This window comes from Papio anubis, chromosome 5 (assembly GCF_008728515.1).
Source record: "Papio anubis isolate 15944 chromosome 5, Panubis1.0, whole genome shotgun sequence".
Classification (NCBI taxonomy): domain Eukaryota; kingdom Metazoa; phylum Chordata; class Mammalia; order Primates; family Cercopithecidae; genus Papio; species Papio anubis.
Genome location: NC_044980.1, coordinates 112,304,519 through 112,329,436, shown reverse-complemented (window position 1 = coordinate 112,329,436; position 24,918 = coordinate 112,304,519). Strand labels below are relative to the sequence as shown.

The 24,918-nt window shown below is 42.7% G+C and overlaps 1 protein-coding gene across 2 annotated transcripts in view; it reads right to left on the bottom strand.

The window, feature by feature from the left end:
* TNFAIP8 (TNF alpha induced protein 8) overlaps nt 1-24,918 on the bottom strand; it is a 124,697-nt gene that overhangs the window by 49,445 nt on the left and 50,334 nt on the right. Inside the window, exon 1 of one of the 2 annotated variants that reach the window (XM_009208938.4) lies at nt 15,505-18,238. The exons of the other annotated variant lie outside the window; for it this stretch is intronic. Coding sequence (XP_009207202.2) covers nt 15,505-15,517 — 13 coding nt within the window. The 5' untranslated portion in view covers nt 15,518-18,238. Of the gene's footprint in view, nt 1-15,504; nt 18,239-24,918 lie in introns of those variants that run through there. 2 annotated transcript variants of the gene reach the window in all.

The window sequence follows — 24,918 nt, the reverse complement described above, 5'->3', positions numbered from 1 at the left end:
AGCAGTTTTACTTCCTGGTTCTGGTACACTCTATCTGGACGCTGCTGCAAACACGCATGGCTCCTAGAGCATTCACACCTTCTTCAGCAACTGGCTCCTGCTGAACATGATGGTCAGCACCTTGCAACCTCCAGCAGCTTCCACTGGCATCCCTCTTGGTTAATTTTTGCAGCAGAGTGCAACCAGTGAAAGATTTCCACATGAATAGCTTTCCTCAGCATCTTACAGGGTAGATTTCTAGCAAGTTCTGTCAGCACAGCACCCCAGTGACTTCTCTGCCAGCCAGGGAGCCACAGCAGGCCATGACATCTCCAGCAGGGTCTGGAGCGGAGAGAAGCCTGTGTTTGGGTGCTCTATCAGAGCACGGGTAGGGGCTGCTCCTTATGTCTGCTATTCCTCTGTTATTTAAAGTTCTCGTTACTTCCTATTACCTAGTTCCCATTATAGTTAACTATTTTTCTTTTTCTTAACAGTTTGTTTTCTTTTGTATTTTTAAAAAATTGTGGTAAAATACATACAGTATAAAATTTACCATCTTAATAATTTTAAATGTACAGTTCAGGAGCATTAAGTACATTCACATTGTTGTACAATCATCACCACTATCCACCTCTAGAACTTTTTTCATCTTGCAAAACTGAAACTCTGTACCCACTGAAGGCTAAATCGCCATTGTCTGCGCCTGTCAGCCCCTGGCAACCACCATTCTACTTTTTGTCTCTATAAATTTGACTACTCCAGGTAACTTACATAAGTGGAATTAAAGAGTATTTGTCTTTTTGTGATGGCTTATCTCACTTAACATAATATCCTCAAGGTTCATCCATATGGTAGCGGGTCAGACTTTCCTTCCTTTTTAAGGCTTGGTGATATTCCATTGTATGTGTATATCACATTTTGTTTATACATTCTTCTGTAGATGGATACCTGGATTGCTACTGCCTTTTGGGTATTGGTTTACAAATATCACTTTGAGATGCCTTTTCAATTCTTTTGAGTATATACCCAGAAGTAAAATTGCTAAATCATATGGTAATTGAATTTTTAATTTTTTGAGGAACTGTCATATTATTTTCCTAGCTAATACTTCTTTAAACTTTCCTTTAAATTATTGTGTACTTTATATTCTCATTAGACCCTGACCAATATATGCAATGCCCAACAGTTATATACATTCCATTAAGAAATGAAGAGTAACATAAAAACATTATTTTTAAATATTTCAATATATATGTATTATGTTTCACAACCACAAAGTTATTAATACAGAAATACTAAGTTGTTTGGAACTAAGCACTTAACAAATGAAACTGCTAAGTATTTCTTTTGTCCTAGAAATGGCATGAAAAAAATTACTAAGACCACTAAATTACTGAGACCACTAAGGGTGCATGAGCCAAGAACATTTGGAAGGCTCTGCTCTAGCCTACATGTTTCCAGCTGCCATTAGGAACTGTCTGCTTGAATGGTTCCTTAGGCTCACCCTATCTAGGGGTATCCCTGAAGGCACAGATGGGACCTTAATATTAACCATACTTAATACTGTATCTCTTTATAATATTAAGTTTTTCTCACTTAGGGACTGGGGGCTACAAACTTTACAATTATCTTTGACATATCCTGCTCTGTCTCCCCTTATTTCTAATCCTCACATCAAAATGATTGGCCTTTTTTTCTCTCCATTCCTGCGGCAGTCAGTAAAGCCATCATCTCTAGTTAGCACTGCCTAACAGATTTTAAGCTAGTTTTCCTTAAACAAGACCATGGGTTGAAAATTCAAATGCTCATTGAGGCTAGAAATATGTTAATTCATACCTGCCACACAACAATTGGCTGCCCCAGTCCTTGTACCCATGAAGGCAACACCAATAGGACAGGCTGTGGGTGAGGCCCCATTCCCAGGATGTCAGCTGTTACAGTGTGGATGTTTGTCCCTTCCAAGCCTCATGTTGAAATGTGATGGAGGTGGGGCCTGATAGGAGGTGTTTGGGTTATGGGGGTGGATCCTTAATGAGTGGCTTGGTGCCCTCCCCATGGTAATGAGTGAGCTCTTGCTCTATTCGTTCGTGCGAGAGCTGGTTCATTAAAAGAGCCTGATACCTCCTCCCCTCTCTCTTGCTCCCTCTCTGAGTGACACATCTGCTCCTTTTTCACCTCTGCCATGAGGAAAAACTTCCTGAGGCCTCAACAGAAGCTAAGCAGATACTGGTGGCATGCTCGTACAGCCTGCAGAATCAGGAGCCAAATAAACCTCTTTTCTTTATAAATTACCCAGACTCAGGTTTTTCTTTTTGGCAATACAAAACAGACTAATACAACAGCTGAAATACCAACTTCTCTCTCCTAAAGAAAGCAACGGCAATGCGAGTGAGTGTGAATGATGCTACTAGAGGCAAAATCATGAACGTGCGCCCACACACACACACGTAGATATGAGTGGTTTGAAAAGGAATCATTCAGAAATTTTTGACACTTGTTTTCATTAACTGGAAATTACTTGAGACAAACCTTATGATGAATCATGACACCCTGTGTGGCCACACAGTGGGGGCAGCTGCTGCTGGTCTATTTTTTCAGCTGTTATATCCTCTTTTTACCCCTCCCAAAGCCATACTCAGGTCCCAACTCCTCTTAAAAGCCTATTGAAGCCCACAGTAGACCTATACTTCTACAGTGAACTTGTGCTATACTTAAAGTTGATAATCTTGATGTTAGTTGTCTTCTGAGGCAGCTCCATAAGCTATTTAAAACACAAGACTATACCCTGCATTTGTTTATTCTTTCCAGAGCGTACAATGCATGTTGGACACTTTCAAAGCACTATATAACTAATAAAATAATCATTTAATCATTTCATAATATTATGATAGCATATAAGAATAATCTTAATTTCCTCTTCCCCAAAAAGTACCTTACAAGAAACTGTGTACATAAATATCTGCTATCTTCAAAGAAAGAAAAAAAGACAAGAAAATTTGCATGGCATCTGCAGAACCGAGGTTAGTAATTTTCGACAATCTATAAAACCATCAAGTTTACAAAAGTTCTGTCAGAAAAGGAGCCAAGAAAAAAATAAATCTGACAGCTGCAAACCTTCTGTTTTACAACGTGCACAGAATAGACGCACTTCCTTCGACATCCTCATAAACAGAGTGCCGAGCAAATGCAAACATCCCCGGTAGAAGTTCAGTGGACTCCAGGACTTAACTAATGGATTGTGCTTATCTTTACAGAGGCAACCTTACTAGCCACCTATCAACCCCATCACAATTGCTTTAGGAACCATTAATAAGATGGATTGAACAAAATTCCATTTCAGTTGATGGCATTTCCAGGGCACGCAAGACACCAGCAGCGGCTGCCCACTGCAAAAGAGTAGCAGTCTCACCGTCCTGAGATTGGAAACTGTGTTTCCTTTAAGTTAAGAACTAACATCCGGCACTGGACCACCTGAATATTTAGACTAATAAATCCCAGATGGGAATTCCAGACACCTCTTTACTAAAGACATGCTGCCGATAAACATTCTATTAAGCAAGTCTCCGAGGAGTGAGCTTCCCTTCAGAGACTGTTTTCATTTACAACATACTGTGTTTTCTAAAGCCAGTTTGGGATCCCTGATTGCACAATGTGTAATTAATTTTGTCATCTGTTTTTTAATGGATGAAATTAATCTGTGAATGTAAAAAGGCAGCACCTTGGTTGTTCCTAATATGTTGTTATTGGATCAGAGAAAGACAAAAGTATACTATTTGGCCATAGCCCCAAATTCTGAATCAGCATTCCAGTATAGAACCAAACAATGGGCCGGGCGCGGTGGCTCAAGCCTGTAATCCCAGCACTTTGGGAGGCCGAGACGGGCGGATCACGAGGTCAGGAGTTCGAGACCATCCTGGCTAACAGTGAAACCCCGTCTCTACTAAAAAAAAAAAAAAAAAAGAACCAAACAATGTATGTGTTTATATTAAGATATATCTTAATATCCTTAGAAATAATAAGCATAATTTATCAAGCACCTATTATGTGCTAAGTACAATCCTAGGTACATAATATAATATTACTCTTACTATGCATCAGCATAGCAGTGTTTTCTAGCTCATGAAGTACTGCTGTATACGTTGCCACTGACCCTCATAACAATCCTATAAGGAAGGTATCTTGGGAATTACTGACTCTCTTTGCTCCTGATAAGGATACAGATTCTCAGAGAAATTAAGTGGCTGGCCCATGGTCACCTAGCTAGGATTGAGTGTGAGCTGAGAGTAACTGTGGGTCTTCTGACCTCACTCCACACTATATTTTCTCTACACTATGGTGTCTCTGAACACAGCACAAAATTATACTTCAAGGCAACTCTGCCACATGCCCCAAGAGACTAGGAAATAAGAGCCAGGTGGCTGGGCACGGTGGCTCATGCCTGTAATCTCAACACTTTGGGAGGCCAAGGTGGGTGGATCACTGAGATCAGGAGTTCGAGACCAGCCTGGTCAACATGGTGAAACACCCTCTCTACTAAAAGTACAAAATTAGCTGGGTGTGGTATCGCATGTCTGTAATCCCAGCTACTCAGGAGGCTGAGGCAGAGAAGTGCTTGAACCAGGAAGGCAGAGGTTGCCGTGAGCTGAGATCACGCCACTGCACTCCAGCCTGGGCAACAAGAGTGAAACTCCGTCTCAAAAATAAATAAATAAATAAATAAAGCTGGGTGTGGTGGCTCATGCCTATAATCCCAGCTATTTGGGAGACTGAGGTGGGAGGAACACTTGAGTCCTGGAGTTTGAGACCAGCGTGGGCAACATAGCAAGACCCCATGCAAAAAAAGAGAAGGGGTCAGGCGATAACAGAAGTAAGGGAAGTCAGAGGGTAGTCCTGATTGGGAAGCTCTGAGCTTGGCTGACTTGGGGAAAGAGGGAGGCAGAAATTAATAGAAAAGGGGAAGTCCAGAGGAGGAACAGGTGTGGCAAGGGGGAGGGCAAGGAGCTCCAGTTCACACATCTGAGCCTGAGATCTCAGCGGGGTAACTGATGTGGGACGAGCTTGAGCATCTTCTATCAGATCTGTTTCTCATATAACCAGAGCTCTTCCAGGGACCATTGGGTCTGCTATAAAGTCCACAGTCTTCAATGAAAATATTTCTAAAACAGATTACGTAGAGTATCTACTCTTAACTATACGAAAGCTATAGAACATACTTTTTAAAAAAGACTGTAGTTAATCACACTGTTTTATAACATACGTACGAATCTACATTTGCTCACTAAATCTGCCTAATAATGTTGTGCTTTTTCATTGCCCTTACACCCAGTTAACAATTTCTGCCCAATTTCAAGAGATAAGATGCATGTGATCAGGATTCCACATTATTTTTAAATGCTCTAGAAAGCCTGTCCCAATACGTGGTAGATCAACAGAATAGATGTAACTCCCTGAATATAACCGAGTCTGGTTTTCAGAGGTAAGGGAAGGGACCTTGCATTCTAAAATCTGAAAAGTAAAATCGCATATAGTTAAAACTACTTTTAAAATTATTTAAATGACCCAGAAAATTTAGTACTGTCTACATGGTTTTGAATATACACAATACTATATCAGTTCCTCTAACTGTTAGTCTATGTTTCTCTATAGTGGTCAGTCAGATATTCAAGTTCTCCCTTCATAATGATGATCAATTCATTATAGCCCAATTGCCTGGTCTTCTGAACAATGTGCTTCCCATTCTGCTGATGGTCAGAATCCTTAAAACTCATCCACTTCACACATTTTATGAACAGGTAGCGGTTACTTGTTCAACATAAGCAATGCAGAGTTCCTGCCTGGTAATGAAGTGGCTGAATATGAATGGGCAGGATTTCCTGACAACTGTCTTCTTCCTCAGGGCCGGATATCACTTTTTATTGACAGCATCTAACATACCCTCTACAGTTTCTAATTGGAGGTCTATGGGAACCAGGGAGAATCAAAGGTTGTAAAGGAAACCAGGGATTCATCGTCTACTCTAGGGGAACCTGTAGATGTCACTGTTCAGATGTCATCTTTATTTATGTATTTGTTAATTTCACAAACATTTATTGAGCACCTACCATGTATAGGTACAAGGTAAATGATGTAGATACAACAGCCATGATATCTGCCCTCGCAGAGCCAGTCATGGGTGAGGGTGGGGAAGGGGTTGGAAGAGGAAACATATAACATACTAATTAAAATATAGTACAGTAAGTTTAATAGTGGAAAAGCAGGAGGTGTTATGAAAGCTCACAGGAGAAGTACCTCAATCAGGCCTGAGGGAAGGAGTCATGAAGGAAGGGTTCCTGAAAGAAGTGACACCAGCCAAAGAAGGGGAAGAGAAGGAGAAAAGAAAGAAAAATGCCCCCAGGTAGAGAATAACTGGTCAGGAGTGAAGGCTGAAGACCAATGGCTATGATGGTTGGCTGACCACTGGAGATTCTTCGAGAAAGAGAACTTAGTAAAATGACTAGAGATAGCAGCCAAATTGCAAGAGGTTGCAGAATGATCTGGTGTTGAGAAAGCAGAGACAGCACTGGTGGACTATTCATTCAAAAAGTTTTCCTGAAGGTAGTAAGTTGAAAGAGTACCCTGAGGAGAAAGCATTATCAAAAAGCCCCCACAAATCTAGCACAGCTTTAAGTGGCTTTGAGGAAGGAATATGACATTCCCATAACTCTCCCATTGGCCGATACCAAACACAGGGAAGCAGGGTGACATCTAGCTCTTACAAAAACACCTTTGCAAGAATTTGTGTGGACTCTGACATGAGTTTGAATAATGCAAATTTAAAAAGATAAAGTCAAAACCTTCTTCATGTTCAGTGGCTGGTGCTGGTTCCGCAGCACTAACCTAAAGGGGACAACACAAGGTGTTATCTCTGAGGGGCTACCAAAGCCCAGATTATGCTCTTAGCAGTACAGGAAATACTCTCATTAGAAGGGTGATACCTTCGGTTAAACTCTGATTTTCTGTTCTATCATCAGGCTCTTTTAAAAACACAAACATCCCTTGGAGGAAAAGCCGGTGGATGACTAACAGCTAAGAGTAAAGAATTCACTCATTTCTTTGTTCCTTCCCTTCAGAGATGAGGACTAGCGGGCACCCCAGATAGGAAACAGAGATACAGAAATTAAGGCTGTTAGAAGGATTGGGAGGAGAATGAACACAAACTGGTCCCATTCCCAGTCCTGCCCTGGCCACTAACCCCATGCCTGCCTAAGACCAAGAAGACAAAGAGGACTGAATATACCCAGTAGACAACTTGCAAAGCAGAAGTGAGAGTTTCAAATGCTTAGGGTTCCTTATCTTCAGTGATGCAAATTTTTTAAAATGATTTAAAATCCTCAGAACTGTTTTGATTGAGATTTCCATCTCTACTTCTCTAAACAGATTCTGCCTCTAAAGGCCAGGAACCAAAAAAAAAAAAAAAAATGACTTCCATGAAGATATGATTTCTTTTGATGTGCTTCCAATCTGTGGGTGAAAATTTTGGTGGCACTCTTACCCCAGAGATAGCCAGTCTTCTCATCTAAGGTAAAAGCTGAAATCAGTTCTATAAATGAAATTATAAAAGGCTCACATCCATAAATACAGTATCTCTGAGACTGAGCAAACATAGCAGTGATAGCTGAAGTCAGTTGGCTTATAGCCCAAGGATCGTAAGCTGGTAGCCTTGGGACTGAATCCAGCTCATGTAATTTGTTTGTCTGTTTGTTTAAGTTTTTCAACTGAACTTCAGTGCCTTTAGATGAGACCTGTTGTTTCTAAATTTACCACAGGTCTCACGACCTAAGATTGTTCACATAGAGCACTATTTACACATTCATATGACTTGCCTGGTTCCTGTGGACATTTGAGTTTGGGACCATTGACTTATATAGACTAACATTAAAAACAAATAATCGACCTCTTGCTTATGTGGAGTTCTGGTGCTAACTGTTTCAGAGCAGAGCGCTGGAGGGTTATTGAGCAACAGGATCACTAAAAAACAATAAACCACAACAGTGTGCAACACCACTGTAATCAGCTTAAAAAAAAAAAAAAAAAAAAAAAAAAAAAAAAAAAGCAGGAGACCAAAAACACCAGTGAAGCTCACCAGCCCTGAAAAAAATGTGTCTATAGCTTTGAAACCATCTTACAACAGAAGTACCTGCCAGGAGTCACTGAGCTTCCTTCATGTGCACCACTTCCACAGTACCCCAACATCTGGATGTCCCAGAACACAAGCTTGGCGGCCAGTATCCAATTCTGGCTTGGCAAAGGAAACCATCCCTCTATTCGGTGAACTGAGGCCATAAATGCACTATCTGTGGTATTCAAATAAAAATACTCAACTTGGAGCAATTCAAACCGCCACTCAGCCAGTCCAGCCACTTGGTGGCTATTTAAGACATCTGCAGCACATACCACAGAACGTGTGCCATCACTTGTCTGTTCATATGTCCGGATACGGAGGACCAAAGTCCACACTCCTACCCCCGCCTCAGCTCTCCATGACATTTCCTGCCACACCCTACCCAGAACCCAAGAATCAGAAAGCTAATGCTCAAAGGAAGGTTTTGAGGTTATCTTATTCAATCTCCCCGTTCCTCAAACTTGTTCACAAATGAGAAAATAGCCCCAGCCAAGTTCATCTGATGAGTACCTTAAGAGGAACTATTAATAGAATTAAATCTCCAGGACCTCCATGGCGGCCTCAGGAGCTCAGGGCTCCTTTCTGCAACCAGCCTCCTGGGAGCAGGGCATGCCTTCGGGCACAGTGGTCCTCTGCAGCCTAGCCCAATGTTCCTGAATCGAATTTCTGTGACCCACATGGGCAGTCTAGCTCACTCAAGTTCCTGTTAGGGTTTGGGTGAAAGTCCCCTGGTAATAAAGGGTTCCTCTGCTCTGGCTGGCCCCCCGTGCATATATTTCCATATATTTCATGTGGTGGGGAAGACTGGCTGGCTAGGGACAATGCTCTGGAGTTCCGAATCCTATACTCCAGCCACAGATTTCATCTAAAAGATAAACAGCTACCTCTTCTGCTCCAACTGACTTACCACAAGGTGGTATTTTCTTGTGTCACTGTGACTTTCGTTTTCACCAGCCTTCTGAATGTTGCCCCAGCCCCTTCCCCTGCTCCAGACAGCCATCCTCCTGGAGGACTCATCTAGAGAAAACTAAATGAAACTCTCTATGACTGACTGCCCCATTTCATTTACTTGTGTGCAGCTTCCAAAGCTTTACATTATCCACAGCCCATTTATTTCCATTAAAATAGATAAAATAATTAATCAAATGTGGTGATTAAGGTCATAGCTATGAAATGTTAAGGCCATTCTTTGCAGAAACATATGGCCTTATTAAACCATTTTTAAACAAAAATTATATTGGACTTCAGTGTTTTATCAGAGCATATAATTACCATAGATTGAAGAGCTGTCTATAATTAATTTTCTCTACTTCTTACTCTCATTGTTCAACTTACCAGACCTACTAGTACCCTGGTGATGCTTTATTGACCTCTGAGAATCCCTTTGTGATCTGTAGTGCTACTATGGTTCACAAAATCTGTGTTCTTCTCTCCCTGATAGCATCTGACATTTGTCATCAGGGTTGGCAATCCCATACACTGGGCCCCATTTACTACGTACCATAGCCAGTTACCAAATTAGAGAAACTCAGTAAAAAACAAAACAAAACAAACAAACAAAAAAACGCCGTAAGAGGAGACCTGTGTAGTAGACATCATGGCTGACCCAACATCATGTCCATTTCTCTCTCCCTGGGTAGCAATCCTGATCATTTTAAATAAATCACAGAAATCCCATACCCCCTTGCCACAGAGTTACGGGTTTAGGCAACCCAAGCCTAAGCCAATCATCACAGCAGATGCCATAGCCAATAAACTGGTCATTGAGACGTCAGAAATTTGTTGGGGGCTTTTGGAAAAAGTCGCTTGCTTCTCTGACACGACCACAAGAAGCCAGTTCTCTCTCTCCTTCTGGGCAGTGTGTGGTGGATATGAAGTCTAGAATTGCTGTAGACTTTTATCAACATCAGAGAAGGCAATTCAGGATGAAGCTCAATCACGGAAGGCAGAAACATGGGGCCTTTTTTTTGTTTGTTTTAAGGGACAGGGTCTTGCTCTGTTGTCCAGGCTGAAGTGCAGTGACACAATCATAGCTCAGTGCAGCCTCAAATTCCTGGGCTCGAGACATCCTCCTGCCTAAGCTTCCTGAGTAGCTGAGACTACAGGTACACACCACTATGCCAGGCTAATTCTTTTTTATTTTTTGTAGATAGAGAGTCTCAGTCTCACGATGTTGCCCAAGCTAGAAAATAGGTTCTTGACTTCACTGAACTGCTAAATCAAAACTTTGTTCCAGTTATGTGAGCCAACAAAAAAATACCTTTTGTATGAACAAGTCTAACCTGGGGTTTCTCTTTCTTGTACAGTAAAAGCCACAATAGATGTAATATCCTGGGCAGCTAAGGAGGAATAGTGCATGAAAATTTCTAATCTTGCTGCTGGCTTTACAACATTCCCAACACCTGAAGGACAGTGGGTGAAGGAGCCCAAGGATGCACAGCTGATCAATGCTTTTGCATTTCCTCAAGCCTGCTGTCCAACAAAGGCCAGAGGGTAGCCCGAAAGCCTCCTCTCCAGCAGGGCCATGTCTGGCCTGTCCGGTGACAGTGATAGCAGAGAGCAGAGTCCCAAGGCTGGGGAAAAGTGGGTGGATGCTAAGACACCACAGAGGCACAGATGGGGTAGAGGTTCTGTAAGGCAGGAACTGGGTCCCTGATCTTCCTCCCTGACTCATAGCTTGGTGCTGCCCCACCCTCCCTGATGGCGCTTCCTGATAAACCCCATGTGAGAATATCTTTGTCATATTGGGGGTGGCTGCCTGCCTGACAGGAGCAAAAAGGACAGACTTGTAGGGTGGGACAAGGTGCTGAGAAGGTGTGTGTGTGTCAAAGCTCCAGATTCCAATCTGGAATAAGGAGCCAGGAATGAGGAGGTCAGGTCTGCCCTGGGGTCTCTCCCAGGAGCTGAAGGTGTGGTGAGGCGCTCAGGGGCACATGTGGTGAAGGGGAAGAACATTATTCAGCAGTTAGCAGGAGAGGGGGCAAATCAGTGGAAAGCCCTGGCCTATTAAGGTCTGGCCAGATTTTTGTCTTAGAATATGCTCAAAGTCCACTTGCGGCTCCGCAGACAGCAAATCGCATTTCTGTACTTCCACTCGGCAGTCTTACAGCTGAGATGCTGAATTCCAACAGAAAGACTTTCTGGAAGCTGGGGAAATCAGTTAGGGTGTTAATGAGGCTTTCTGTGGTGGCAACTTTGAGCACTCTCCTTCTCCATCTCCCGCATGCAGCAAATGCTGTAATGCTCCAGTTTAGATGGTAAACAGGAACTGCAGAAATGTTTCTTGTCAAGCTTTGTTACGGCTTACTGCTCATGGCAGTCCCCCATTCATATCTGCATTTCTGCATGTGCTTTGCTGTCCTATTAGCTTTGACATTTTTTATTTTTATTTTTTTTCTGGCTGCTAACTCCCAAGCACATGACCCTGAGTTTTGATAACGAAATTACCTCCAGCAAGCACTCATTCTTAGCTTCTCATCAAATCCAGCTCAGATAGCTCCCCGAGGAGCACCACTCTCCTAAAAATAGAAACCAAAAGACCTCTGTGGTCTTTTATGCCCTCAGGTTCTAGTGACAGGCAATTTTACTGAAAGGAGAAATGATACCAAAGGATGCAAATCAATGCTAACCCTAATGGCTCAAGCTGGTGGGATGTCAAGCTCATTTATAGACAACATATACAAATAAACACGAAATCACCTTGGTTGGGAAAAAGAAATAGTGTTATAAAAACGAATGTGAGTGCAAGCTATGATGATAAGGTAAATCTCATATAGTCTAGACTGGGAGCTCTGCTATAAGAGGAAGGGTAAGAATGAGGCAAGAGAATTCAGGATGAGTTCTCTCCACAAGCAAATTATTTCATGTCACTTTGTCCACTGGATACAGGCTAGGAGACGATTAAAAAAGAGGAGACAATGCACATGACAACACAAAGTCATTTTCTTCTATACTTAGCACTGGTCTGACCTTCATCATAAAGTGATATTAGAGGATTTGGCCTGTGTCCAGAGGACAGTGGTCATAAGATCTAAAGGAGATAGAAGGGGAAAAAAGGGCTTGAGCTTGTTCAAAGTAAAACAAGAAGACAATGAGTATTGGGCCAAAATGGTCCAGGTTAAGCTGTATTTGGTGGTGAGTTCACATTCTCTCCTCAGCTACTAATCCTGTTTTCAAATTAATTTTAAATACCACTTAATATTCAGTCTTACTAACTTTCAGGGTGAGGGGGTAATACTGAGAATGGTGACCAAACTTCTTAGGACTGTAGAAATTTTATTTTATGTTTATTATATCCAAATAGCTTAAAAATGAATGCAAATAAGAAATAGGGGAGGCCTTATGAGACTGCACAGCTAATGGACATTGGGAAAATCTGAAGGATTTATCTCCATAGCAAAACAAAGGAAGGCAATATTCGGCAGAGTATTCCTCTGAAATAAGAGGTCTGAGCCTTTCTGTGTTTGCTATGAGGCCTCTATAGGTAGATAGGGACACAGCAGGGGAACAACCAAGATGAACCATGTTGAAATACAGCTGCTGGAGGAGCCCACAGCACTTTTCTTCCTCTCAGACCACTGCACTTGGAAGTCTGCACCTGCACGTGGCTATGTATCCCCAGGGCAGGCAGGGTGGCTGGAAGAGTGCCAGAGGCAGGAGGCAGGTTTTCATCCCAGCTCTCGCACCATGAGGCTGGATGATCACGGATACCTGCCTTGATTTCTTTGGCCTACGTTGCATTTGTAAATGAGAAGACTGGACTAAATCAAATGGTTTCTCATCTCATGCCCAGTGCAAGTCAAATTCATTATAACTGTCCACAAAGCCCCAATATCTAGCCCCTCACCACCTCTCTGACTCATCTCTCTCCTTCCCTTAAGCTTCTGTACTGTTTCTGGAACACATCAGGCCCATTCTCACCTTAGGGCCTTTGCGGTCGCTTGTCCTCTGTCTGGAAAGTTCTTCCCCCAGGATATTCACATCTGGCTTCCTCACACTTCTCAGGTGAATCTAATATCAATCACATTCTCAGTGAGGATTCATTCACAATTGCAACCACAATTACCTGCCTCTACCCCCTCACCCGCTGCAACAACCCCTATTTCCCTCTTCAGCTTGAAAGTACTTTTTTCTACTTAGCACTTGGTTCTCCACTTACTATATATTTTACTTATTTATTTTGTTGATGTTTATTGTCCCCATCTACAATATCAGCTCTCCAAGAGCAGGGATTTCTATCTGCTTTGTTCACTGCCTTAGTACCTGGAAGGTGCCTGGGACATAATTCAAGAAGTATTTGCTGAATAGATACGTCCATGGATGGCTAAAAGGGAGGGCAGAAGGATTACAGACCTTTATAGTGTCTTCACTCTGGGGTCAGAGGGCTCTCTCTGCCACTGGGATGGACTCTGTAACCACATGACAAAAACAAGCCGGCCCAGGTGAAACATAAAGGGCCCAGAGCCAGATGCGGTATGCTTTCACTCCACTGCAGAACCTCCCAAGCACCGCTTCCTGCTCGCTCCATGCCTTAAGCTGATGAACATGTACACCCAGCACTCTCAGCAGTCATACCCTGGACTCCAGACATTGTCTATGAGAAATTCCTTATATTAGCATTCAGCTCCACATTTCCAGAATCTAAATTAATGTCATCCGGGGAGAGCATAGTTACACCCACCTCCTCTCTCTCACTCTTCATTTAAAATCCCTAGGTAAAAGAGAAGTAAGTTTCCCTATTGCCAAAATATCACACTAGAGTTTATCCTGAAGTGGGAAAAGGTGGTGATGCTCCCACAGCCAATTCAGCCAGTTCCACTAGATGGCAACATGGTCAGGATGTGCTAATATCCAAGAGTGAAATTTACCAGGAACAGAATAGACAAGCTCCTACGCGCCAATCTGCCACGACGGTTCTCAGCTCGGCATGCACAACCTTGCCTCCCCTTCACTTCTAGCCTGGCTATTTTCAACCACTAATTTACAGTTGGTTCTCAAATGGTTCATGCTTACCCTTGAATGCTTATGACTTAATCACTCCAGCCTTGGAAGCTTTATGTACACGTCTTTCTGCCAAAGTACGCTACCTACCCTCCCTTTGGAACTCTACCCAAAACTCATTTCTTCCACAAAACCCTCCCAAGCAAAGCTGGCTCTGATCTCAACTGTATATATGCAATGACATACAGTCACAGAGACATAACCTTTTTTTTTTTTTTTTTTTTTTTTTTTTGAGACGGAGTCTCACTCTGTCACCAGGCTGGAGTGCAGTGGCACGATTCTCGGCTCACTGAAATCTCCGCCTCCTGGGTTCAAGCGATTCTCCTGCCTCAGACTCTCGAGTATACATACACAAACACACACAGACACACACACACACACGACAGGATTACATGCACAGCTCTAGGCATCTAGTAGATGAACGTACATTTACTATAAATGATATGCAGGTGACCACATTCTATACAAGAGAAGTCAGGACTCTATGAAATAATATTTATTGGCTGCCAAGGGTTCAATAATGGACCAAAAGACTAGATATACCAACACCCTCCTATGTCTTCCAAGTTCTAGTTTTTTCCTAGTATTAAATTTAAGCTCCAAAAAATCTGTTGAGCAGACCAATTTTAAGTAAACCTAAGCAAATATTATACATCAACTTGAACAAAAGTGTATATATGCCAATATAACTTTAAGGGCTATTTAAAACACTCTATTCCAATCCTTGATAACTTTTTCAATTTACTTTAAAAATAAAATTAAGTCTACTTGTGAAACATTAAGTATGGCTAAAAACAAACCTAGGGTGTTATTTTAAAAGTACAAAATGCTTTATATGTAAGGTAAGTTTTTTTTTTTTTTTGGTTGTTAAGAGAAAATGGTAACAGCAATATTCAAACAATTATCCAATGAGATAATAGAAATAAACACCCTTGTGTTTACAGGTTGCCCCACGGTGTTACCACTGCTACCAGACCACTGGGAACCAGAGGTGTCCTACAGTTAATAAATGCATGGAAAATGTAAAAGAGAAACTCTGGGTGAAAAAGCCATCCAATCTTTTCAGAGTCCCATCTCTGAAACATTTCAAACCTTTATCTTTTACAAATGAAACTGCTACATGCAAACTTGAAATGCCATTTTTCCACCCACAGTACTCATACCTCCCTCAGCTTAACACTGGTTCCTCAAACCCAGAGCCACAGCAAAACAAAATAGTGATTTGTTGAACACAGTAGCTCTAAAGCCACGACCAAACATTATTTCCTTGAAGAAAGCAATACCATGTTAGTCATCTGAACATTTTATCAGATTTCAACAAAGACATCACATCTAAACATATTCTGAGGGCCGTTTTAACTCACCTAGTTTCAGCATTTTCTGCCCGTATACAATCAGAAGGACAACTTCACAGTATCTTGGTAGTCATACAGACTTGAGGAATGCACGCAACCACCCTGTTGACGTGTACACTACAGCACCTGCATCACCTTCGGGGAGACTCAGTCCTTCTCAAGAATAATTCAAAATAATATATACTATCCTTTTGAAAAATGTACCATAAGTTTACTACATAAACGCACAGAAGGCGCTGGTCAACAGTCACTTTGAAAGTTGTCTTGCTTGTTATTCTGGGAGCCAGGTTTCGTCACTTGTAGTGGAATGCACTATGTAGCCTTTAATTGTGAGTCCAGAGAGATCTCCACATTCACAACAGGGATGGACTGGTTGCTGCCTGCACTTGCTCCCTGTAAACTACAACTACCTAGAAATGCAAGATTACCTGTGACAAGCAAACAGGAGTATATTCAAAATCAAGCAGAAACAGGAAGTCTAACGTTTCAACATGCTAGAAAAAAGAAACAGATACTTTGAAAAAAAAAAAAAAAACAAACTAAAAAAAACAGGGAGAGGCCCCATTCGCAGATGCCTGAAAAAAAGAAAATTAAAAAAACACCTCATTCCTACCTGTATAAACATGAACATCTATTAATAATACGTATTGCTCAGAGGTGTTTCTGTTCTCAGGAGAACTAGAGAACACAGTTTGGACAACGCTGCTACTTGAAATCATTAGTCTTTTGCTTTGGAAGAGTATATAAGGTTTTCATAATGAATGTAAGCATGAGTGTATCCAGGCATACACAATACACACGTACACATACACATACACATACACACACACATACATGCATATACACAATCTAATAGTTTCTTTAGGAGCCTGTTTATTTACCTGGGCATTTAGCAGTCACTGCCACCCACAAATCTTTCCTTATCCACTCCCCCAAGTAAGATTCTGCCAGTTCTATGAGATCTACCTCAAGTGCACCACTTCTAAGAAGGCTTTTCCTGGGTGACCCCAATTAGGTATGTATGATCTCAACCTCTTCCTTTAGCCCCTACTGCACCTTGGTTGACCTTTCTTGGTAACACTTTTGGTATCTATCACAGCTGTCCTTATATTATCTTTGGTTGTTTATCTATCTTACTGTCTCTATATGGTAAGCTTCTTGATTTTATTTTTATACTCTGTAACAATAACACTCTGCTTTGAATGTACCAGGCACCTGGCAAAAAAAAGTGGAAGATAGACAAACTCTCCAAGGCCTGGTTCACAGTCTCTTTATGCCACTTTCTGGTTATGTAGATGTGCAAGTTATTTAACACCCCTGAGCAATCAATTTTGCACTTCTTAAGATGAGAATAACATCATCAAATTCACAGAATTGCTATTAAGATTTAAAGAGAACCACGTGAAGCAAATTAACATATTGCCTGATGCACATAGAGTTCTCAAGCAGTAATGAGCATTATTACTGACCTAAATTAAAATCAAATGCCCAAAACTAATTTGGGAAGGAGGCCAAAAGAGATACCAAATCAACACCAGTTTACAAACATATCTCTACATTTCTTATTGTCTTTGGCCTACATTATCATGTGACTAACTCAGAGCGATATGACACTTATACCTTAGAAACCATATTTTTGTGTTCTTTTGGGTTATCTCCCCAAATTCTGACTGGTCTTTCATGCCATGTAAACTTCATCGGGGACTAAGGGTCAAAGAAGATGTCAAGCGAAAGCTCTTCCTGGAAGTGCAAGACTCTAAATCACAAGGACTTCCCAGGCTGTGACTCACTGGCAATTCCAAGGGTAAGTTACAAAGAGCAGAAATCCTGCATCTAAACAGAGGAACAGGCCTCTCACATTTCCCTAAAATGTGACCTCAGTCGTGGCCGCATGGCTAGGTGGTCACCAGAAACCACTCTTTCCAGTTCTGCTGGGGGAGGATGGGGCAGTGCAGTGAGGCTACAGGAAGAGAAGGCTGGAGGAAGAATCCTGCAGTCCTACGTGAAAACAACTGCCATCCTTACACATGCTCTAGGCCCAGTCGGGGAGGCACCAGCAAGGTGCCAACACGAGGCAAGGGCAGAGGAGGCTGCACATGGGAGCCTCATGTATCCAGTGGGCACCTCTACACCCAGCAGGAAACTCCTGGTATTGGAGAGAGCTCTCCAAAAACAGGAGAACAAAAAGCAAAGCATCTGCACAGGCATTTCCCTAAGACATCCTTTTCTCTCACTTGAGACTAGAGTGCCCAGGATGTCGCCCGATCTATTCAAAGTGTGCTGTTTAAACCAGTCCCAGCAGTTAGCATCCTGCTTATCCTACTATATTTGGGAAGAAAGAAGAGTCACAGACATAGGCTACAGAGCAGGGAGATTCTCAAGTAAGTATTTGTGAAGCAGTCAAACCTTACAGAAAAAAAAAAAAAAAAAAAAAAGCTAATATCTCTTTGTAGATATGACTGCACACAGCACTTCCATGCTTCCATAGGACTTGTGAATTAAGACACTCTAGGTAGGTTCAGGGATCAACATTGTGATGGTCACCCAATGTGAATGCATCACCCATGCTTCAAAGCAAGGAGGAGAGAGCAGGCAGCCAGAACTTCCAGCCCCAGGAGCCCTGCCTGGTGGCCTAGTGGCTGAAGAATCTGTCCAGACCCAGCTTTGTGAAAGCAATTTGTGGTCAGGAATATAGGTGGCTCTTAGCCTCTTACTTGGTGAGCACAGCTCTGCAGCAGAAGCGCAGGGGTAATCTGTACCCCAACCCCTAACCCCCAGCCCCTGAGAGTGCAACTGGCACTGCCAGTCATGGAGGCACTCTGGAGTGTCACAATAACAGCAAATAAGCTGTCATTAGGGAAGTCTGCGGCCATCTTATCTGGTACTTCTTTATCTCTCTGCAAACACATGATGGCGGCCATGAGAAAATCAGATCCTTCTCTTCCGTGTGTGTGTGCGCTCCACATTATCTCAGCATCTCAGAGCAAGAGACTATCACTTACATCATTTCACTCTCCCCACACCCAGCGAAAGTGGGTGGCAATCCCAGTTTCCAAAGTGAGTGTCAGAGCAGAGAGGTTAAGCAGCATATTCAACAGGACCCTGCACAATAGGGCAGGGCTGAGAGGAGAGGCCATGAGGCCTAACCCCTACCCTCCCAGAACAATCTCTAGACACACATGCTCTCGCTGGCCTAGTTTCATCCACTGCTTGTCACATACCCCAAGAAAAATGTTTCCTTTATAGCTACCCACATCCTTATCAGCAGCACATTCAACAAATCATCAAAACAGTGATGACATTTGTGTCTGCAAAAAAAAGAGACACTTTCATTTGTTTATTTTATCTAATTCTACAGCTTCAGACAGAACTGGAAATGTCTACAAAACACGTTGGCCTTCATGCTTTGGCATTCCCAGGACATTCCCTAATCCCTAGTGCTTAATGCCATGGCTGCCAAGATTAATTTCATTTTCTTTCTGTTCAACCTTTCTCTCTTCCCATCAGTCCTCTCTGTACCCTCCTCCATATGCTGAATCCCACCCATGCTAACTCTTTCAATGGCCTCCCTAAACCCTGGTGCTAATCAGAGCTTTCCCCTCCTCTATTTAACTTACTCTTCTTTGTCTCTCTCCTCTTCTTCAAAGAGGAAAGAGTCATTGGTGAAGCAGGGAGGAAGGCAGGCTGAGAAGGAATTATTCCAGGAGACTCGGTGACTGAGATAAACAATATGCTCAGAAGCATTTTCCAGATGTTCTAACAGAGACAGCGGATGGTCAGACTCACTTCTCACATAATGGAGGCCTTGCATGGCACAGGATTTCCCCAGCCTTGTCTAGACATGGCCTTGCATGGTCCATGTCTAGACAAGGCTGGGGAAATCCTGCTGCTAAGCACCTGGAGATGTCCACAGTGTGCATGGTGCTCTCACTGTGGTCCACTCAGTCCTCGCCAAAACCCTGGGAGGTGGGCATCATTATCCTTGGATTACAGATGCGGAAACTCAGTTCCATAAAGTTAACATATCTGTTCAGCAGAATGCTGGGATATGAGCCTATGTCTGCTGGCTTTTTTCTCTTCACATCATATCACAAAAGCATCCATGATTCACCAGACAGAAAGCACAAAAAGTAAACTGTATGGAAAACAGAAAGAACACGTTTCTATTTAATAGAAAGGCAAAAGACCTCCTGAGGCCAGGTACAGTGATGAGTTAAGCAGTGTGAACAGCTGCTGCTGAGAGCCAGCACTGGGGCAGAGACTGCTCAGGTCTGTCATCATCACAGCTGCCATCCAGGTTACCCACCCAAATGGGCTGCACAAAAGTAAGTGTGGGAAGGTAGGCCTTTCTATCATGTAGTACTTGTTTCTATGTTTTAAGTATAAATTGTTAAAAATGTTATTGTTAGAAGCAAAAAAAGAAGATTGTCCTCTAATTTCTCTTAGCATCAGATAACTTGGGTGTTGGTAAGACCGCTGATACCATCTAACCTCATTTCACAAGTGAGGAAAACAAGGCCATCCAAGGAGGCTGAAAGGCATGCCCAGAATCCCACCACTAGCCGTGAGCAGCACAGCTGCGACACTCACTGGGTTCTAGGCCTGCAGAATGAGCATCTACGTCTCTCTTCCTATGATTCATGCTCAAGTCTCTCTTCACACTTGCACCACCAATGAAAACACTAAATCAGCATTTAGAAAGCAAAGAAACACTGAGTGCTGGCTGCAATAAACATGCTGGCACTTGAATGTGGTTTATTCTCTACTGAACTGAATATAAACAGAGTCCTGACGTTTTATAGCATTCTTCCATCGCAAAACCTCATGTAAAACTGAACATGATCCCTAGTAATAAAATACTAAACTAATTAAACTCTCAATTTGCCAAGAAAAACTATCCAATTGTAAGGTAAATTTCTCTGTAAATTTCTAGAAATTCTGGTTAATAAGGCAACATATGATATTTCCCAAGTTAAATTTCTCATCCTCCCTCCATCACCAACCAGTTATTTTTTTCTCTCTGTTTTAACCTCTCTGGCTCCCTTCACAACCTTGTCACTCGGTCATCACTGATTCCTCCCTTGGTTTGGGTGGTCACTTACTCACCAGGTTCTGCTGGCTTCTCATCTGTGCCTCTCCCATTCTCACTTCCATTTGCATTCTGTTAAACCTCCTTTTGTTTTTAAGGTAGCAGAAGGTGGTTTCTTGAAAGGACAACATTCCAGAGAATGCTAGCCAAGCACTTCTCATCTCCACTCCCTCTCTAGAGGACAGAGAGCTTTCTCATTATGTAGTTTTACCCATGTGGGTATTTTCAAACCACATTTTTGTTTTGAAAAATAAGTTTCAAAAACTTTTCCAAGCTGGACACAGTGGCTCATGCCTATAATCCCAGCACTTTGGGAGGCCAAGTTGTCTCTTGGAAGCAAGGGCAAGGGTCGAGGGTCAGAACTGCAGTGGGTGGCAAAGGTGAGAAAGAGCTTTTCCACTCTATATATTTACATTCTGACTTTTGAACAATGTAAGTATATTGTCGTTTTAGATTATATTTTAAAATGTTTAGAAACTGCTCAGGTTCTTCCCTGGAAGCTATTTCAAGCCCAGCTGGGTTGATCTTCCTTATGGTCTGTTTCTTCCCTGCAGGGAGACCTGGTCCCTTTCTTTTCTTTCATCTTACTTCACTTGGCCAGACATTAATATATCTTCTCACACTTTCAAGAAGAAGTTTCTTTTCTTAAGCTCATGTATTATAATGTAACAGCTTGGAGTTGGACATATCTGAGTTCAAGTTAATCTCTGCCACTTACTGTATGACCTTGAGATAGTAACTTAATTTCTCTGGGCCTCAGTCACTTCATTTGTAAAATGAGAATAATAATAACCTCCTTCCTAGGGTTGCTGTAAAGCTTAAGTAAGATAACACGGCTGGGCACGGTGGCTCACGCCTGTAATCCCAGCACTTTGGGAGGCTGAGGTGGGTGGATCACCTGAGGCAAGGAGTTCGAAACCAGCCTGGCCAGCATGGTGAAACCCCGTCTCTACTAAAAATACAAAAATTAGCCAGCTGTGGTAGTGGGCACCTGTGGTCCCAGCTACTTGGGAGGCTAAGGCGGGAGAATCGCTTGAGCCCAGGAGGCAGAGGTTGCAGTGAGCAGAGATCGTGCCACTGTACTCTAGCCAGAGCGAGACTCTGTCCCAAACAACAAACAAACAAAAACAAAACAAAAAACCTTTTTCAATTTAGACAACAATCAGAATTATAATATGTCTTGAGTACTTTCCCTTTGATTTTTTTCCCTAAGAAAAGCACACATCATTTTTGAATGTTTGTGGGGGAAATATGATGTGTCACCCAGTTCTGGGCCTCTTCCCATTTGTACCCTGAGCCCACATGTTCATGTACTCCACAGTAAACACCCATCCGCCCCCATCTGCCTCAGGCTAACAACATGAACAAATTTACTCAACGACAAGGCTGGCGGCAAATCATTCCCAATGGGGGCCTGGGAACAGACATTTCCAGGAAACATCTCGTCTCCTGGAAAGGAGTTGGAGCCTCATTTCCCCTTTCCACAAATGCAGTCCTCTTCTTACAAAGGAGGAAGAGGCCATGGGGGCCCGAGTCCCCATCCTGTGGTATATACTTCTGTCTCCTCTTTTCTATCTTCTTGTTACCCAAGCCCCTTCAGGACAAAGGAGGGCACATGGGCTGGTTTAATCTGGAAGAGGCTCACTAATTCAGTAAAGGGATGGGTCAAAACTAAATTCATAAGTGTTCTTACTTCCAAACAGCTCTTCTAGGGCTCCATGTCTCATCTTCCCATCAGGCATTCAAACTAAAACTCTCCGGTTCAGTGTCATCGTGGGTCCCACTCTCCTTCCTCACCTCCAAAACACTCCTCTGCCTTCTCCTCATCTCCAGCCCCATCACCCCAACTCCTTCAGGCTCATCCTCTGGCCTGAACTTCCTGTGCCTCTTACTTAGTTGTCCTCATGCTTCCCAAAGCACAGCCTGATCACCCTTAACATTGCCACGTGTACCTAGAATTAAGTTTAAAAAGCACTTCCATATCCTCACTCACCATGTCACCCTCTGATGAGGAACATGCAATGCTTCCCTGCTGCTCAGGGGTCCAAGTCCATGAGTCAACATAGGATTTAAAGCAATCCCCAGGCCTGCCCCCACCATTTTGCCTCTGGGCCTCTGCTCACCAGCTTTCCTCAGCCCCTTGGATTCCTTCCATCATCACCAGCTGCAAAACACTGCCAGTCTCCCAAGGCTCAGCTCAGACGAAGCCTTTCGTGACACTGTAGCCAGTCACTGGTTCCCACTTCTGCATCTCCATGATATTTGGACACTTACAGCATTTCCCACATTTTGCTCCAAGAGACAGCCATGTTTGGCTCCAAGAGGTAACCATCACTATACACACCTCATCAGCCCTACCCTATTACACCACACATTCCTAGACGACAGGGAGATGTCTTCATTCATTCAGCCTCAATGAATCCACCTGCATTTACCCAGTACCTACTGAATGGCAGGCACTGACTTAGATGCTGGGGACATGGGAAATGAAATATAAGGGGTTGCCTGTCTTACAAAACTGACATTCAGTGGGAAAAAGTGGCAGCAGACCAGTAAGCACATACATAAATAAAGGACAGATTATGAAAGGTGCTAGGGCAAAAATAAACAGGGGGTTCTGACGGAGACCACTCTAGCAGAAGTGGCATCACAGGTATATGCTGAAAGCCACAGGAATAATGGTCTGGGCAGTAGAAAGAGCAAGTGTTACAGCCCAAGACAGGACAAGCCAGGCATGCTTCAGGGGAAGGAGGTTATAGGGCCTGGTGCGGCTACAGTGATGGAAGCAAGAGGAGGAAAGGTGCGGGAAGCAGCTGAGAGTTAGGCAAAGGCCAGAATATGTAGACCATACAAGACATGGTAAGGAGTTTATATTATATGGCGGGAATGTAAAACAGGACAAACGTCTGGAAGGCAAAGTGACAATAAAGATCAAAAACCTGAAAACTTCACAGGCCCTTTGAACCACTTACAGGAATATATCCCATGAAAGAGACAGAAGTGTGGACAAGTGCAAGGAAGCTGCATGGGGTTATGACAATGACCCTGTATGAAAACTTTTAGAGCCTAAGTATCCACATGGGGACTCGGTAAGTAAATTATGGCACATCCATATAATGGCATGTAATGCAGTCTTTATTTTTTTATTTTTTATTTTTTAAGAGACAGGGTCTTGCTGTGTTGGCCAGGTTGGTCTTGAACCGTTGGCCTCAGGCAATCCTCCTGCTTCAGGCCCCCAAAGGGCTAGGACTACAGGTGTGAGCCACTGTGCCTGGCCAGTAATGCAATCTTTAAAACTGATCTTGCAGAGTATTAATAACATGAGAACTCTTCACAAAGGCTACAAAATAATACATAAAAGCGAAGAAATTATATTAAACCATAAAACCATATATAATTGTTATTTTTATTTATTATTATTATTATTATTTTTTGAGACAGAGTCTCATTCTGTTGCCCAGGCTGGAGTGCAGTGGCACGATCTTGGCTCACTACAACCTCCGCCTCCCAGATTCACGAGATTCTCCTGCCTCAGCCTCCTGAGTAGCTGGGATTACAGGCACCTGCCACCACACCCAGCTAATTTTTTGTGTATTTTTAGTAGAGACAGGGTTTCACTATGTTGGCCAGACTGGTCTCGAACTCCAGACCTTGTGATCTGCTTGCCTCGGCCTCCCAAAGTGCTGGGATTACCGGCGTGAGCCACTGCACCCAGCCAGCCATATGCAATTTTTAAAGAGAAAACTATAAGCACACAGAAAAGAGACTGGAATGACGATATTCACAATACATTTTTTTCTGGGTAGTGACAATAAAGAGTGCCTCTTTTTTTTTTTTTTTTTTAAATTGGTCAAATTGTAGTTGATAAATACACTACACAAACATGTAATACTGCTGTGATAAGGGGAAAAGGTTTCAAAAACCCTGTGAGTTACAAGGTATAGCAGAGAGGATATCCTATGAAATCATATAAATAAATAGAGGCTGCCAATCAGGAGGCAGCTGGGGCAATCTTCTGTCTTTTCAGGGAATCTTCAAAGCGAAACAGAAAAACAAACCCTAAAAACTCCCTAGAACTTGGGGCAGGAAGTGTGTCATTCCCTTTCTGCTTATCCCTGTGACTCAGCAGTGACTCGGAGGCCCCTCTGATCTATGCAAGAAGAAATTAAAGATAGGAGTTCTGAGAGGATGGACACTTAGAAACCTCACCCAGGAGCTCCCAGCCCCGAGGGGGAAGTTGGGAATATTGAACTTGGAACTTTTTTTTTTTTTTTGAGATGGCATCTTGCTCTATGGCTCAGACTGGAGTGCAGTGGCACGATCTTGGCTCTCTG